This window comes from Fistularia commersonii, chromosome 4 (assembly GCF_037954325.1).
Source record: "Fistularia commersonii isolate RoL2024-O1a breed Wild chromosome 4, RoL_Fcom_v1.0, whole genome shotgun sequence".
Lineage (NCBI taxonomy): Eukaryota > Metazoa > Chordata > Actinopteri > Syngnathiformes > Fistulariidae > Fistularia > Fistularia commersonii.
Window position 1 is genome coordinate 20,188,193 of NC_141287.1, and position 16,550 is coordinate 20,204,742.

The window sequence follows — 16,550 nt, forward strand, 5'->3', positions numbered from 1 at the left end:
AAATTGTGCAAAAAGAAAAAATGGCAAGAACAGGAATCACGGAAAATTAGGTTTTGCACTTAGATGTGTGAAAACAACATACTTAAAACTAATTTTTATTCAATTACAGGTATGTTGTGTACCGTAATTTCCAGACGATAAGCCGCAACTTTTTTCACTTAAACAATGGTGCGGCTAATATATGGATATTATTTGGGGGGGCTACTGAGCTTTACGTCGCTAAAACATCCTCGTCACATCGGACCAATAAAATGACCGAGTCTGTTCAACTCCGACACCGAAGAAGACGACTTTTTCGGTTTTAGTGCGCAGGAAGAAGCCCAAGGTAGCGATCGGCTAGCCGGTGCGGCTCGTATTGCGGTGCGCTCAATAGTCCAGAAATTACGGTATGTTTGACAGGAATTGATAACCGGAAGGCCACGACACTCACGGTGGAGGCTGACATCTCCGTAAGGCAGAGGTAGAAGAGGGGAGTGCAAAGGATGCTGGGTATATCTGAGGATGGGATTCCGCCAATACGTCTGCTCCACAGCTTCCACGTTCAAACTGCTCTCCTGGAGGGACAGAAATGCCCCGATTATTGTCCCGATCTGGCATTCTTTACAAATCATTTCGCTAGTTTAGATGGAGCATTCGACACGACAGAGGAAGCGGCCGTGCTGACGGCGCTCACAAGATGCAGTCATTTATTTGCACTGACTGCATTTTGTCGCTGAAAAGAGGAACCCGTAAAAAAGGAAACAGCGACAGATGCACACGGGAGACCACGACACACACGGTGAGTGTTAATACCTCACTTTACTACTCTGTGCGTCCCTGGCAACGACTTGCGTGACTGAAAAAAGTTAGAGCGGTCGAATATCAACAAAACGGAAACCAACATTTTACCAAACATACGGACGACACGGGAGCGAGCGTGGACTTCGTCACGTGTCGGTGACAAACACATGGGCGAACTCTGGAATACCTTAATGTCCCTGATGAGTTGTTGCGTTGGTGTTTCAATGGGAACTTTGTTGTCTATCACTCCCTGAATGGCGTTTGCCCACCGCATCGCCTCGTTCAGCATTTTGGTATAAAGACGATAGGAGTGTTTGCGCCCGTGGACGATTATATTCCAGTAACCTGAGGTGGGGGAGGGCACAAAAACAGTTTAGTAGGACGACAGAGAAAAGGAATCCTCAGGGAAAAACTGAAGCCGGAAATAAATCTCACAAACTGTTTGAGGGGGGAATTCGGAAAAAGGGTATGTAAACTACGCATCATGCATTACCCCTATGGCTTCCCGATATAAGCCCAATTTTGAAGATAACATTTTTTTTTTATTTGAAATTTATATGATTCAATGCGGGAGTTCAACAAAGGGCCATTATTTGACGGAGCATGACGCTGAGTGAATTCACCGGTGTCCTTGAAGACCTTCTCGTCGGGCTGCACCACAGAACACAGACTGTTGAGGACCAGCGTTCCCAGTTTGGAGGCGCTGCGCTCTGAGGACTTGTAGTAGTCCAGGGAGTTGGTGGTGAGCACAAACCAGCGCTTCTTCAGCTTCAGAGAGGTGCTCTTCGCTCCAGACTTCATTTCTTTATGCAGCCAGCCTGGGATTGAAATATTCTTCCATTACAAATGGGATTTTAACGCGCCGATGCTTGTGACGTCACGAGGCTCGGATCCGACCGACCTCTGACGAGGAACTCCTGTCCGTCGACCCTGGAGTCTCCTTTGGATTTCTGCAGCAGGCCGATCCAGTGGTGCATCTCCTCGGGCGTGTCCGTGTTGCAGTGGATCACCCGGTTGGCGGTGATGATCACGAAGGAGTTTGGTCTGCAGGACAGAACACGTCAACATCGAGGGCTTCTTCGGCGCACGGGTTGAAGGTCACGCCGACCCGAGGGGACGTCGCGAATCCTGACCTGTCGGGGTTGTCCGACGCGCAAACGGAGTCGATCAAGCCCACGTCCAGGGTGCCCTGCGAGACAGAGAATAAGAATAAGAACAACTTTATTTAACCTGAAGGAAATTGTTGTGCCAGAGTTACGAGAAAAATACAACAATAATAAACAGTAAAATTGTATGAACAGTAAAAAAATAAGAGAAAAAGGGAGAATAAGACATAGAAATAAACTATAACTATATGTATAAACTATATGTCTTAAGTAACAAGTGAAAACTATAAAGTGTCTTAAGTAACAAGCGAAAACTATAAAGTGTCTTAAGTAAGTGAAAACTATAAAGTGTCTTAAGTAACAAGTGAAAGATAAGGAAAGCATAAGAGTATGAAAAAATATTGCACATGTAGCTGTTATGAAATATTGCACCGTTATGAACACAATAACATAATATGACAATCATAATAATCAATGTTAGAAAAATTGTATAAACATCAATAAAAAAACAAGAGAAAAAGGGAGAATAAGAAATACAAATAAACTATAAAGTGTCTTAAGTAACAAGTGAAAGATAAGGAGTGGACAAAAGTATGAAAAAATATTGTACATGTAGCTGTTATGAAATATTGCACAGTTACAAACATATTAACATAATATAACAATAACTAATGTAGAAAAATTGCATAAGCAGTAAAAAATAATAAGAGAAAAGGGGAATATTAGAAATACAAATAAACTCTAAAGTGTCTTAAGTAACTAGTGAAAACCATAAAGTGTCTTAAGTAAAAAGTGAAAGATAAGGAGTGCACAAGAGTATGAAAAAATGTTGTACATGTAGGAGGAGGAGGGGGTGACGTAAGAAACCGCTTTGAAACATTCGCTCCATTTTATGTTTCAATATTTAAAAGAACTCGACGGGAGACTCCGATGGATTCATTACAGCTAAAACCGGCCCAAGCCTCAAGTCTTTTTCTGGCATTGTCAAATGCCATTTTTTCTTTAAGCTGTATTTATAAAAGATTTTATGAGTTTGCGGTTGCAAACACGCCTCAAAACTGCTCCTTCGGAGAGAAATAAAGTGTTTTTGTACTCGTTTGATCCCCCCCCCCCCCCTCCTCCACCCTCCCCGTTTCAATATCAGCGTTAAATGGATTTGGAGACGTGAAACGGCACTGACCACTGCATTCTTCGGGTTGGCCTGTTCGTGGTGCATCTCCATGAGCTGCTCGGGGCTGGCGCTGTGGACCCGACTCAGCACGCTGAACCAGCCGCTGCGCGGGGTCGGGGCGAGTTCACCGAGGAAACGGAGAGGTGAGGTCAGCAAAATATGCGACTGAAAATTACACAGCGAACTTCCATTGGCAACCACAAGGGGGAACTTTGTTTCCACAGAATACAGGGGAGGCCGGGACTAAGTAAACGCTGCAAAAACAGCCATAATTAGCTGATGGTTATTATAGGATGGCTCTTTACGGGCATACCTGGCATCTTCTGGGGATTCTGCATAGATGTGGTAGGTCCTCTCATCGGTCACAATATTCAGTGCGTTTTCCTTTTCGTGATTGTCTACGATCTCCCTGTAGAAAGACACCGACGGCCGGAACGTGAGACGTTTCCTGCCGTCTTTCCTCCGAAGCAGGGAAAGAGGGTAGGCTTACTTGGCCGTGCGGACGTCGATGGTTCCTTTCAGCTTTTCCTCGCTGTCGTTTTCGAAGTACATGAGCTTCGACTCGCGCAGGACAAACCAGCGCATCTTCCAGTTGCGCCGGGAGAGGGTGGACATCCCTCCCCCTTTCTTGTAGAGCCACCCGGATTTGAGGGAATCCTGCTTGGCCCGGAACCACATGAAGGTCTCGTCTTTCAGCACGCACCACCGTCGACGCCACGGGATCATTAGGCCGCCTGAGAGAGCGCGTTACGTCGTCAATGAAAACCCACCGACGCGCCCGATCCGACCGTCCGGGCAGCGATTCGCCGAAGCTACTCACTCTTCATGTAGAGGTAGCCGTGGAAGTAGGGAGGCCCGCTGCCGTTCAGCAGATTCACCCTCCCGTTGGAGACCTCCTCGTCCGTGTCCACGTAGCCGTCGATGTCCTCGTCGCTGTCGATGAACTGAAACGCAGGGACGGCGGCTCGTGATCGCGCGAACGTGACGTATACAAGGTTTGTGTCGAGAAATACGCGACGAATACAGAAAATAGTCTTGCTTAGCGAACCAGATCAACTCAAAAGCGACTCTTTCCGGCGCATCGGAACAAGCGATGACGGAAATTTCCCGCACGAAGTGAGTTCGTCCCACGGACACAGCGAGCACCGGCTTTGCGTTTCGAGAAAAAATCCGAGACAATTTGAGAATCAGGACGGTTACTCACAGAGTCCGAGCTGCCTCGGAAGGAGTCCAGACTGTTGTGAGTGCAGGAGGATTTTCGCAGCAGCTCCTCGTCGGTGATGTGGCCGTCGTTGATGCTCGCCCCCGAGCTCCCGTGGACTTCCTCGAACTCCTCTTGGTCGTAGTCCGACTCCGTGTCCGGCGGGTTGGAGCAGGACGGCTCCTCGCTCGGTCCCCTGCGGGCCTGCGGGCACGGCTGCGATTCTCCGTTAGAAACGGCGGCGGGAGGAGGCTCCGGAACTTGGGGGTTTGCGAAAACGGGGACGTGGTTCGGTCCGTTGGGCGCCGCGGGGGGCGGCTTTGCCAAGGCGGCGCTGATCAACAGTCCCTCTGCAAAGGCGGGCGGAGGAAGGGGAATACTCTGGAACACCTCCTTGTCCAGGGGCACCGAAGCCGGCGCGGGGAAGTCGGGCAAAGGGATGCATTCGTCCTCGGCGTGGAAACCCTCGTCCACCTCCTCCTCGGCCAAGGGGGCGGTGGATTCCGCCGGGTCGTGGAGGTTCTCCTCGCTCGAAAGCGACGGTTCCAAACCTCCGAAGTCCAAGAGCTCCAGGAACTCGGTGGCCACGCGGGACGCCTCCTTCTCCAGCCTGTAGATCTCAGCTTCCCTGATCTGCCGAAGCTCCTCGCGCGGGACGTCCCCGAGGAGGGAGACGCCGTCCTCCTGCTGCTTCTGCAGGCGCTCTATCTCCCTCTCCAGCCGCAGGATCTCCTCCATCTGACGGCCCTCTTCCTCCGTGGTGTAATTGTAGGACAGATCCTGCCGTCGGGACGGGAGAGAAAGAGTAAATCCGGGAGCTTTTTTCCGGATTTTTTTTTATATTTCCGAGTTAACGTGAGGAGTTACCTTCTGACAGGCGCCGTTCACCAGCGAGTTCCTGAGGGGAAACACAACCGAAAATACAGTTACATGGAACTAAACATAGAAATTGGGCAGAAATATGCTGTATAGGCCTCGGCTTTTTTAAACTGCGAGAATCTTTTTATCCTCCGGTCTCGGCGCTGCGCGAACGCCTGGGATGTGAGCTCTCCGGTACCTTCTCATGCCCCCGTTCGCTGCCATCTTCTGCATCTCCTCTTTTTCCTTCATCAGCCTCAGCTCCTCCCTCTTCCTGGACGTCTCCTCCTCGGCCCTCCTCTTCATCTCCTCGTCCATCAGCCTCTGTTTCTCCTCCTCCTCCCTCCTCTTCCTCTCCTCCTCTTGTTGTCGCTTCTCCTCCTCCATCCTTTGCCTCTCCTCCTCCTCCTCCTCCTCCACCCGCCTCCTCTCCTCTTCCTCCTCGCGCCTCAGTTTCTCCTCCCTGAGCCGGTGATACAGGGATCGCGCCCTTTGGCCCCGGTGGTGTTTCTGCAGGACGATGGAGGCCGAACGCAGACGCAGGAAGGCTCTTCTCCAAAAGTGAGCGCGGTAGTTCTTCTGGATGGTGACCACGCTGGACAGAGCCCGCTTGTATTGTTTCCTGATGGAAGAAGACAAACAACGCACGCACGGTTTTACTTGCTCGTAAAGCCGACCCCGCATTCGTCGGTACGTCCTGAATCACTGCAATGCAATTTTTAGAGTCTGATGAGCATGTGGTGTGGCTTTGCGGAGTGTTGTGTTTAGCCATTTGACTAAGCCCCTTCAACCACATGCTGCACATGTATGAAATACACACACACACACACACACACACACACTGTAAACATGCACGCACACAAGCATACGTGACCCGCTAAGGACCACACACAACGCTCTGACTCCGACCCTGACCTCTCCTCCGCAGTAATCACTCCGTGGCCTCGGACCGGTCTCGGGGCGCAGATAAAGTTACACATAATAAGACAAAGGGCCTACTTATGTCTTTGGGGAAACTTCTCCGGGTGGCGACGGCTCGAGTGAGGGAACAGAACCTACGACCCGAACGCTGTCGTCGGGCCCGTCACGCTCTGCCGACGAAGCCTTTCAGAAGATCGTGCATGAATATATAGGATGGCACGCAAGTGAAGCTCAGCTGTATTACAAGCCCGGGGTGCTTAACTCTGCAAATTCTCAAACCACCCGAGTGATGGATGTTCTGTCTGCAAGGCAGGAAGCGAAGGACCCAAACTTTTTCGCTGCAGCTGACAAGACCGAGATTTATGGAGTCAAGAAAGCGCATTCCCTGCAAATATACTCTGTGTACAGGCGAGGACTTCACTGTGTAATAAGCGTAGCGATGTGCGGGTCACGATACAAGTGTAATGTTTTAACCAAATAATCGCTCTGGGTTTCTTAAAACGCCGGGTCGTTTTTAATATTCCGACAAATGGACGCGTCCCGCGAGAGGATTTCAAACAAAGACCCGACATAGTAGTGTAACACATTCTGAGCCACATAACACACATGCACACACAAATATAAACACGGGTAAAGGCACGCGCATAATCTCCTCCTCAACATAGAAGGACACGTGCTGAGCACAACAATGTCACAAAACAAACATTGACAACTGTCACTGTCACTCGACCCCCCCTACTCACCTTGCCACATAGCTGAGGATGTGGGCGCGGATCACCATGCCAGCCTCGTGCCGCACCTCTTCCCTCTCCCTCTCCAGCCTTTGCTCCAAGGCCTCCTTCAAGAACACCTGCAGGACGGGTAACGCCACGGCAGAGGGGGAAGGTCGGGGAGCGTGGAAGAAGACAAGATGGGTCAGTTGCTCGTCAGGGCGAGGCTGCGAAAAACACGGCCCGCGGAGATGTTCAGGGCCGCCGCCTGGCAGAAGATTGTTCCCCACTGCGGAGTGGGCTGAGGCTAACAGGCTTCCTGCTCCCTCGGACTGCAGAGCAGAGCCGAGGAGCGCACTGGCACCGGGACTGCAGTGCTGCCGCTAATGTCGCTGCTGCTGCTGCTGCTGCTGCTGCTGCTGCAGAGTTTCATTGTGTTACGCCTCATTCCTGAGCATTTCCCTACTGCTGCTGCTGCTGCTGCTGCTGCTGCTGCTGCTGTGCTGGTAGCCCAACTGACGTGCACAAGCAGAAAGGCAAAGTCAGAGGGAGGGGAGAGGAGGGATGGAGGGATGAGGGGGAGGGATGGTGGCGGGTGTCCAGAAAATCAAGCCACACCCCTCCTTGCTCTTAAAAAGGAAGGGGAAAAAAAAAAAAAAAAAAAGAGTTTAGTTAACCCTTCCCTCGCAACTGGAAACTTTCTGCAAAGTCTCGCAGCCAATCAGAGTGGAGGCTGAAATGAACACACAGCAGTTTTAAAAGTGGATTTTAACACGAGCTGGCCGGCGGTATTAATCGGATGCGTGTCCGGGGGCTTCCGGACGATGTGATCTCTATTGAGGGATCAACCGGTTTTGCGGGCGCCGGCGAGGCCGCGGAGCCGCTGCGTGTCGGTGCCCCAGATGTTCCACTAATCAAAGGATCACACAGCTGCAGCTGCCGGCCTCTGTGAGTGTGTGAAAGGAGGAAGCTTCCTCCCGCTCCACATCCTTCCTTCAACTGTACACAAATGTCTCGCGAGCGCGCAAACACCCGTGCAACTTCGCCCGAGCCCCTAATTCTGGGCACACACACTTCCTCCGCACACAATCAGCGAGTATATAATTACACACAGATTGTTTCTCCAAAGGAAACGTAGCCCCCTCTGTCTCCAAGCCCTCTTCCCACAACCCACACTACATTTCCCTAAACACCCCAAAAACTGTTGCGCTGCCATTAAAAACACAACCATGTACACGGAATGACACACACTCTCCATGCGTCTCGCAAACTCGCTCTCTCTCTCTCTCCTGATGTTATTACTGTATAAAGTGGGGTAGTCATCGGCAGCGAGTCAGCCAAAGGTCAAAGTGTTGAGCCGGGATGCGTAATGAAAGTTCGCCCACAGTGAGGGAAAAACGATATTCCTCCTCGGAGTTCAAAAGTCAGCATGGAGACACAATGACTGCGGAGATTTATACCGTGTGTGAGAAAGAACCGAAACGTACACAGGCATGTGTACATTAGTGGTTTTTCTGCAGCGGTTATATATTCATTAAGACCAAACATGTGGTTCACATCAAACATCATGCCATATGTACAGCTGACACTTTTCATAGTATGCCAGCCAGATGGTCCGCAACAACAATACTGTCCGAAGGGGAACGCGGGAATACCAGATTTCCAACTGGCGTCGGAGCCACGGAACAACCATCACTCAGGCTGGGACGACAACCGTGTTTATGTAATTCGATCAAATCCCGTAAAACTGTCTTACGAATATCTATTTCCAAGGTTTTGATGTAAGAAAATAAAGTAATTAAGAGTTAATCATTCATTGAAAAGCAGTGAACAGAGGGGGGGTTTCTGTGGGAGAGTTAATGATTATTTGAAATAAGAGAAGAAAAGACTGTGGAAAAAGATGGGGATCGCCGGGCTGCGATAACTGTCGGAAGATGGACGCACGAAATGTGACATTTTTGGGATTAAACCAGCAGTCGGGGTGTGTGTCGGGAGGTTAACACCCGGCCAGCTCCAACGAGGCCACGTCGGGATTAAACTGCTGCACCGGGATATTGGTTACAGTCACAGTTGTCGGTGTCGGGTTGTTTTTTTTTTTTTTTTTTGGAGAGGCCTGTGGTTGTCAACATAAAAATCGGAGATTGACCACAACCGGCCGGTGAAATCTTTGAGACGTGAGTCACCGAAGGGGCGGTCCGAACTGACGCAAATTAATAGTCGGGGAACGATAACGGCGGGACGGCTTCAGAAAAAAAAAAAAAAAGACAATCCCGCAATGCTACGATTTTCTGCAGGCTATTGCATCTTTATGGAATTTTCCATATACCGTACACTTTCTTTGGGGGGGAAAAAAAAAAAAAAAAGCAGCTTCAGACTTGTTGGTCATGTTTGGAAGAACACACATGCGGACCGATATCTTCCAGTCCTCGTCGAGAGCAGCGCTGAGTGACTCTGACAGGAGAACATAAACTGACATTTCACCTGAGCCTTCAGCCTGCAACTCTATCCTGTCTGAGCGTGTGGGCGTGTGTGTGTGTGTGTGTGTGTGTGTGTGCATTGTCTGTGTGTAGACATGTTATTAACTTCGTTGTGGGGACACCAAAAAATGTGTTTTCCTAGTCAAACTAGGAGCACTTGGATGCCATTTAAAGAGGCTAAATCATGATTTTGTAATGTTAACACTGATTTTGTTGACGGTTTAGTTGCATCGTTAGCGTTCCTGTCAAATCATTATCAGGTTTAAGTGACAGAAACAAATATAGGCATGTGTGTGTGTGTGTGGTGTCGACGGCGTGCTCCACCTTGGTTTTCCCCATTTGCCATTCTTTTTTAGAGTGGTCATGAAGAGCGAGGAGCTCCGCGCAGCGCCGTTTCTCATCGCCCGACTGGATTTTCAAGATCATCTTGTACCTGCGTGAACACAAGACGGGACGTTACATTAATGTCAGCTCCGACCGGGTGTTTTTTTGAATATATAACATTCAGGAGACCGATATCGGCCGGGTTATTCATAGGCAAAAATTCCGATTTATTCACAAACAATTTCCTCAAGGCGCCGTAAACCGCGACCTTCTGCCGACCTGCTGTGGAAATCCTGAAACGTCCGTCGAACTGGGAACCCGGCCTTGCGGATTTTAACGGTTTCCAGCATCCCGGAGTATCTCAGCTGGTTGAGGACGACGTCGGGGTCAAAGTGGTTGGCCATCTACACGTCGCAAACAGCAGAGATAAAACTCATCAACATCGAAGAAGAATAACAGCGCCATCGCTCCCCCGGTCCCTTCGGCATTTCTCTCCAAATAAACGATCCTCTGATTGTGAAGCAACGCGCCGACCGAATGCAAATTCGACTTGTACCGAAAAGAAAATTACTGTGTTTAGTGCTATTGTTTTACATGAACCATTAGGTCGGCGCAAAGAAAATACACAGAACCTCAGAGGGAAACATGACCTGTGTTGAGCAAGAGCGCGCCAGTCGGGCAGGACTTTGTTTCTGGGAAAGAAAAAAAAAAAAAAATCGGCTGCATTGTTCGCAGCTCTGTGTCGGGGACGGAGGATCGGTGACGATCGGGGCCGCCAAAAGGCCATTGTCACCAGGAGTGCATGCGATGCCGGTAAAACCCCCGATAAGGACCGGGGCATTCCTGAAAGGTGTCAATCGAATTACGAGCTAATGCTACAATGAAGGGAAACAGACGCTTGGATTTGGAGGCCCCCGCATGTGTTGGTGCTCCTAATCTTGCTCTTCGGCAGAGGATTTAAGCAGCCCGGAGGAAGCGGGACGTCCCGATGAAGCGTTCAAACAAACCTCCACTTTTTATTCCACTGACAGCCGGAGCATGGAAATTGCAAATGCGCGCTTGTAAAAAAAACGCAGGTTTTGTGCATCTTGATGAGCTGGGAGCAGGTGAGGAGAGGGGGAGGTGCGGCGAAAAGGGCAGATGTGCTGTTTGTGAGAAAGTAAGAAGGTGTGGAAGAGCGGAGGACAATCACCTCACTGTCTTCATTAATAAGTTACAGCAAGAGAGAGAGAGAGAGAGAGAGTGCCGCATTTCTATCCGCACTCTCATGCATGGATTCAAGAAATGTGACAATATTGAAAGTGGGAGTGGAGAAACGGAGGGTGAATAAATAAACATAATACTGGCTGCGCCGCGAACGCCGCGGTCTTATCTTGGCATTCCACGGACGCAGCCGGATCAGTGAAGCCGCTGCAGCTCGGAATGACCTCTGACCTCCGGGTAAAAGGGGTTAAAGTGGCAGGAATGTGCCGGTGCACGGTCCTTTATTTGACAAAACACGAAGGGAGTCTTTGCACTGGAACCGAGGGAGTCGGGTTTGGTTTACCTAAGACAAATGACGGTTACCGTGCGTGTAAATACTGTCATGATTTTGCGGCAACGTGTGCCGGAGAGCTACAAAACCGCTTTGTTCGCGCCGAGAGCCAAGCTTTCACCGAATCGTGACAGAGTATTCGCTCTGAGCGACAGCAACTATGAATAGCGATGAGGAGCGCCGACTGTGTCGGAGACGACCTTGACGGGACCTGGCACGGTTTCTGACATTTTTTTTTTTTTTTGCAATGTAATTTGCATGACCTACCTTATCCATGTTGGGTTTTATGCAGCGAACGAAAAATGGGTTCGAGGCGCTCAGCGTGGCCATTAGGGAATGGAGGGAATCCTGCAACACATCAGCAACAACACAATAAACGCCAGCTACTCCGTCCGAGCCTTTTCCATAATAACCGTATATTGATGTTATTTTTAAAAGCCTTTCCAGTCGCTTCTCACCTTATACACAACAATATGTGGATGTGGAAGGTTTCCGTAAATATTGGTTTTCCTTCCTGATACTTGGATCTAAAGCGTTTGCTGATTCCCAGTAGCGAATTTGATAGACGGGATAAATATTCACTTATAATTATTCCCATCCGTACAGTCTGGATGGACTTGAGACGTGCGCTTTGTTATTTGTAAAACATAAACGTGAACACCGCGGCACTTTGTTTAATCACCTGCTTCGACTACGGCTGGAAGAAATATCAATACCTCCTCTTGCAATGCGATATCAACACACAGACGGCAAATAGTGTTTTCTATCAACACCGGTTTGTTTATGTATCAATGCATATCATAATGTAACTATTTTTAGGTGTCATACAAGAAACCTGAGCTAACTCCACACAGAAGTGCATTGGTGTGACAATAACACTGCTGGGATAGAGTCATAAATGCTAAATTCCTGCAGTTGCACATTTTTAAAGAACGGAGCGACGGTCTTGCAGAATATCGCTAATCGTAGCATCGCCTCCTGTTTCTTCGACGGCTAATTGTGACGTCGTCCAGTACCGGCGAACGCGTCCACTAATTGAATAATAACAAATCCAAACTCATTTTGTGATTTTTACGCCCCCCCCCCCCTCCCCCGACCCCAAATTTTCGGGGAATGGCTCGGACTACAATAGACACACGACGGCGCACGCACCGCGGCAGACCCTTGAACTTAGCGCTCCGCGTTAGCGTCTCTGTCCTCGCTGCCTCAGACAATCTGTCTCCAGTGAAGCCTGGCCTGGCAGAGCGGAGTGTGATTGGCCCCTGGTTGGCCCCTCTCTGCCCAGCCATCAACCCTAATCCCCTGGCTTTAGAAACTGTAGGCCAGGGCAGCCTGCCAAATCCTCCCCTGCTCCTTTTCTCCGCACCGCAGTTAAGGACACGCTAAGCTAAGTCTGCAACCCGGCCCCCCGTGTTCGGCCCCGCTCGCAACCGCATATTTCATACATCCCGTCAACCGCCGTTCTCTGCAGATCAAATACGGCATTCTCCCGCCCCCGAGATTTCTATCTCCCCGTCCCCGTACTGACACTCGCCGGAGAGACAAACACCGGAGTGAGCGTGACGCGCAGTCCCGCGGCCAACACAACTAACTCCTTGTTACGTCGCGCGGGTCCGAGACGCGCACCCACCCTGAACTGGGAGCTGACGGTGGGTTTGCGCCGGGCCGTTCCCATCTTCAGGGTCTCGTCTCCGCTCCTGCTGCCCACGCGCTCGAAGAGGTCGTAGATGAAGTCGAGCCTGGGGACACGGTGCACGCCGGGTCGGTCTGAGACGCTCGCACGAGCACCGACTCGGTCGTACGGGTCGGCGCTCGGCGGGCGCTCACCTGCTGTCTTTGAGAATAAACAAGATGTCGTCTCTGAAAGTGTCCCGGTTCTTCTCCAGGATTCCACGCACGTCGTAGAGCACCTAAAAGGAGGCGACACCCACGACGTGAGTAACCGACAAATGTTTCCAAAACCAGCCCTTTACTAGTATTTCAAATATTAATCTCAGATGATCGGAAATAGAGAGCTTGCGAGTCTGAAATCGGAGGAAAAAATTGGCGATCTTACTAATAATCGAGTCGATTCAATGGTAACCGCTGCCTGAAGTCAGGCCGGTTTGAGAATTATGGGTCGGAATGAAGTAAAAGCAGAACAGCAAAGCAGTTAAGCAGGTGCGTCTCCTAAATTCTAGGCTTTAGTTTCGGTCTGGGAGTGCGACACCGTTTTTGTTGATTTGTGTGTGTTCATGTCACCGATTTGAGTATTCCATAAGCGGCCGTGTAAACAAACAACCCTGCCACTGCTCTCGTTCTCCCGTTTGTTTGTTTTTGTTTTTGTTTTTACGTCAAATATGAAATTGTTTATGAAAATAACAGCACTTGTTTATCTCCGATTCACGCTGCTCTCCACGAGCCAGGTCACCACACCGCCGACTCCGGACTTGAGAACGAAGGTTTTTTTTGGGGAGGAGGACCTTCACACGCAGGCGAGCCGAGTGGGACGAGAGCGGAACGCACGTTATTCGCACGTCATTAACGCGGTCACCCGTTTGATTGTGTCTTACCCACCAGGCCGAAATTGACAATAAAGCTGACTGTGACTTTTTGACAATAGTGGGCAAAAGTGTGCATGGAAAAATAAATATATACAGAATATATAAGGCGAATGTAAATTCCTTAATGCACGCCATTTTCAGGTCATAAACACGTCCGCGCATGTGTGTGTGTGTGTGCAGACTTGTGTTCACAGCTGTGCGCATTAGCTATAACTCAATAACAGCCCCGTCCCCTGCTTTTAAATCCTCATGGGAAGCCAGCAGATCCATACTCCGTGACACTTTTTACTTCTTTTTGTTTTTAATAACCTACGACATGAACCGCTCTCGTACAAAAAAGCCTCTGTGTCGGTTTCAGGTTTCAGTTGACAAATATGGTTAACTGGTCTCATGACCGTATCGCGGGGCGGATTTTTTGCCGGTGAATCGACCGAAATTTGAAAAAATCTTCGCCGCGCGGCCGCGTATAAACTCTCTACGTGTAATTATAAAGAGAGGAAATCTCGGCGACGCGCGGCTCCTTCATTTGAGAGGTTACTGAAACCCGATGCCAAAATAGTACGCTTGAATTAACTTGATTTCTCGGGCCGCGCACAAATAATCAAATTGATGGGAGGATGCTGCGAATTCCCCACAGCACCGTTTCAGATAACAGAAAGAGCTTTTCAGTGACGCAGAGAGAGAGAAAAGGGGGAACTGGCTAGACTGCCTGTCCTCTCCGGACAAATCATTACCATAAGCGTCCCTGCCAAGCTTGTGACCGCGCTGCCATACTCACACTAAGGGGACCTTGTCTTAGGACTTTATAAGACCATTCTTTATCACACTCAATCCTCCTCCTCCTCCTCCGCCGCCGCCCCCACGTCCCATTCCAACTGCCATATTCACAATCTCTATTTGCTTGTTTGCATCCAAAAAGCTCGGCGCGTCCTTCGGGAACGCTCGTCTTTCCTCGAAGCGGAGCTTTTTTTTTTTTTTTCTCCCCCTGACTCACAGAAGAGAAGGTCACGGCAGGAGACGTCAACATCCTGCCCATCAGAAAAGACTTCGCTTTCTCATTACTCATTCAGCGAGCAGGGTGACCGCTGCCTTGCTGTGTGTGTGTGTGTGTGTGTTGTGATACAGCAAGTATGTCATTTTAATTACCTCTCCAGCGTAGTGTTTGATGCCAAACTGGTGGTCAGTCACTCTGGGCTTTACATAGTATTGGTTTGTCTGAAAAGAAATAAAAAAAAAAGACAAAAAGCCTCCTGAGTTGAGGAAACGCTGCTTAAGTCATCTTGATTTATTATAACCCCGACGACACGGGATAGAGAAGTGAATACGTCGAGTCCTTGAGAGGTCAGAGATCTCTAGAGCTGCGACGGATGATTCATTACACAAACACAATTAGTGGATGGGGAAAATGCAATCTCGGGAAGTTGACAATTAAAGTTCTGCTTTTCTGTATGTGGACACGAAGCGTTCAAACCGCCCTTTCCAACACAGAATCAGCAAAACCTTCATGTTGCACCATTTCCACAAATTCATCTGTAAAGAGACTAATGAAATTAACATGCTAAGTGAAAGATGGTGATCAGAGCTTTGGGGGGGAAAACAAAACGAATGAATTCGTGCTGAATCTTTTTTTTTTTTTTTAACGTCGAGGGACTTTTTCCACTTCTTATTTTTGAAAATACGCAGAAAAAACTCTCCGAACTATCGTATAAATATCCGACTTAAAAGAGAAACAGCCATTTCCCAGGACAGCGAGGGACATGTGAGGCAACAGACTACTGTTTGGTCACAGATTTCCGCTTTATGGGGTAAAATGTTACTAATTAAATAACCATCAATCCCTAACATGAAGTGACACGGAAAAACTTATCCTTCAGTTGTAAAAGCCAGACGCCTCAGAGGTCAAGCAGTTCTTAGGCTTCACTTTTGTAATCCCCCTATTTTGTAAGCCATCGAAAAGAAGAAAAGAAAAAAAAGCATGTTTGCTTTTCCGAGGACGCACTTTTCTCTGGCATATAATACCGATTAAGCGCATTCAATGGCCGATCGCGTTTCAGCATTGTTGTTTTTTGCACGTGAGAGCACTGGGGTGTGTTACGCGCTGGACGGCGCGCCGAGGGCTCTCGGAGGGGAGCCGTTACGCCGTGACCTCGGACCGCCGCCTATTTGAAAGATACTTGTCTTACTGCGTGTCGGCTGTGCAGTTTCTCCAGGAGGGTGAAGTCTGTGCCTTTGGGGAAGCGACTCTCCTCGTTGATAAGAGCCAGCATGCCCAGCTTCTAAGAACGAGACACAAAAATACACTGATGTCGTGATGGAAACGGACAAAAAAAAAAATCCGATTCCGATCAAGAACCCAAGCGACGACGGAAGAGTAAATTCAATTTTGAGCCGAGCGAGGGTTTTCGCTGAAGATGCATCGTATTCGGCGTGACCGCGTTGTCGTACGTCAAACTAATGCGGCTGCGATCGTCTGAGAAAACTCACATTTTATCAGGTCGCTGGGAGGCCTGTTTGAAGTTGCTACTGGAATTTTTATTTATTTTTTTGGGGGAAAAAAAAAGGGTCCTCAATGATACGTTCCATGCCCGTGACCTTTGCTAGATAGCGTCCCGTCTCCGCGGAAGCTCCGATTCGTGAAATCCGGGGGGATAAAAAAAACACAAATTGTCTTCCGGCGTCACTTCAAGCGTACCTCTAACCACCGACTGGTGTACATTACTGTGCACACAATGTAGAAAATGAGACTATATAATAATAGAGTCGGGGATGGAGGGCTAAATAAGCACAATGTGGCGTCTCTGGTTGGTGGTTAGTCTTGGTGGGGACTTAGTACTCGGGGGGTCTCACTGTCTGTTACCTTTTCAATGAGATCCAGACACTCTGCATTATCCATCCAGTCTATGGCCTCCCACTGGATTCCCTCCC

The 16,550-nt window shown here is 49.1% G+C and overlaps 1 protein-coding gene across 1 annotated transcript in view; it reads right to left on the reverse strand.

The window, feature by feature from the left end:
- myo10l3 (myosin X, like 3) overlaps positions 1-16,550 on the reverse strand; it is a 28,008-nt gene that overhangs the window by 3,891 nt on the left and 7,567 nt on the right. The window contains exons 7-27 of the mRNA XM_086145901.1: positions 16,483-16,549; positions 15,809-15,901; positions 14,772-14,840; positions 12,910-12,992; positions 12,713-12,821; positions 11,350-11,430; positions 9,828-9,952; positions 9,549-9,657; positions 6,781-6,887; positions 5,316-5,738; positions 5,126-5,156; positions 4,262-5,038; positions 3,878-4,001; positions 3,548-3,791; positions 3,371-3,466; positions 3,067-3,160; positions 1,914-1,969; positions 1,682-1,824; positions 1,404-1,598; positions 968-1,125; positions 431-554 (exon numbers count right to left, since the gene is read on the reverse strand). Coding sequence (XP_086002027.1) covers positions 431-554; positions 968-1,125; positions 1,404-1,598; positions 1,682-1,824; positions 1,914-1,969; positions 3,067-3,160; positions 3,371-3,466; positions 3,548-3,791; positions 3,878-4,001; positions 4,262-5,038; positions 5,126-5,156; positions 5,316-5,738; positions 6,781-6,887; positions 9,549-9,657; positions 9,828-9,952; positions 11,350-11,430; positions 12,713-12,821; positions 12,910-12,992; positions 14,772-14,840; positions 15,809-15,901; positions 16,483-16,549 — 3,308 coding nt within the window. The remainder of the gene's footprint in view (positions 1-430; positions 555-967; positions 1,126-1,403; positions 1,599-1,681; positions 1,825-1,913; positions 1,970-3,066; positions 3,161-3,370; positions 3,467-3,547; positions 3,792-3,877; positions 4,002-4,261; positions 5,039-5,125; positions 5,157-5,315; positions 5,739-6,780; positions 6,888-9,548; positions 9,658-9,827; positions 9,953-11,349; positions 11,431-12,712; positions 12,822-12,909; positions 12,993-14,771; positions 14,841-15,808; positions 15,902-16,482; position 16,550) is intronic.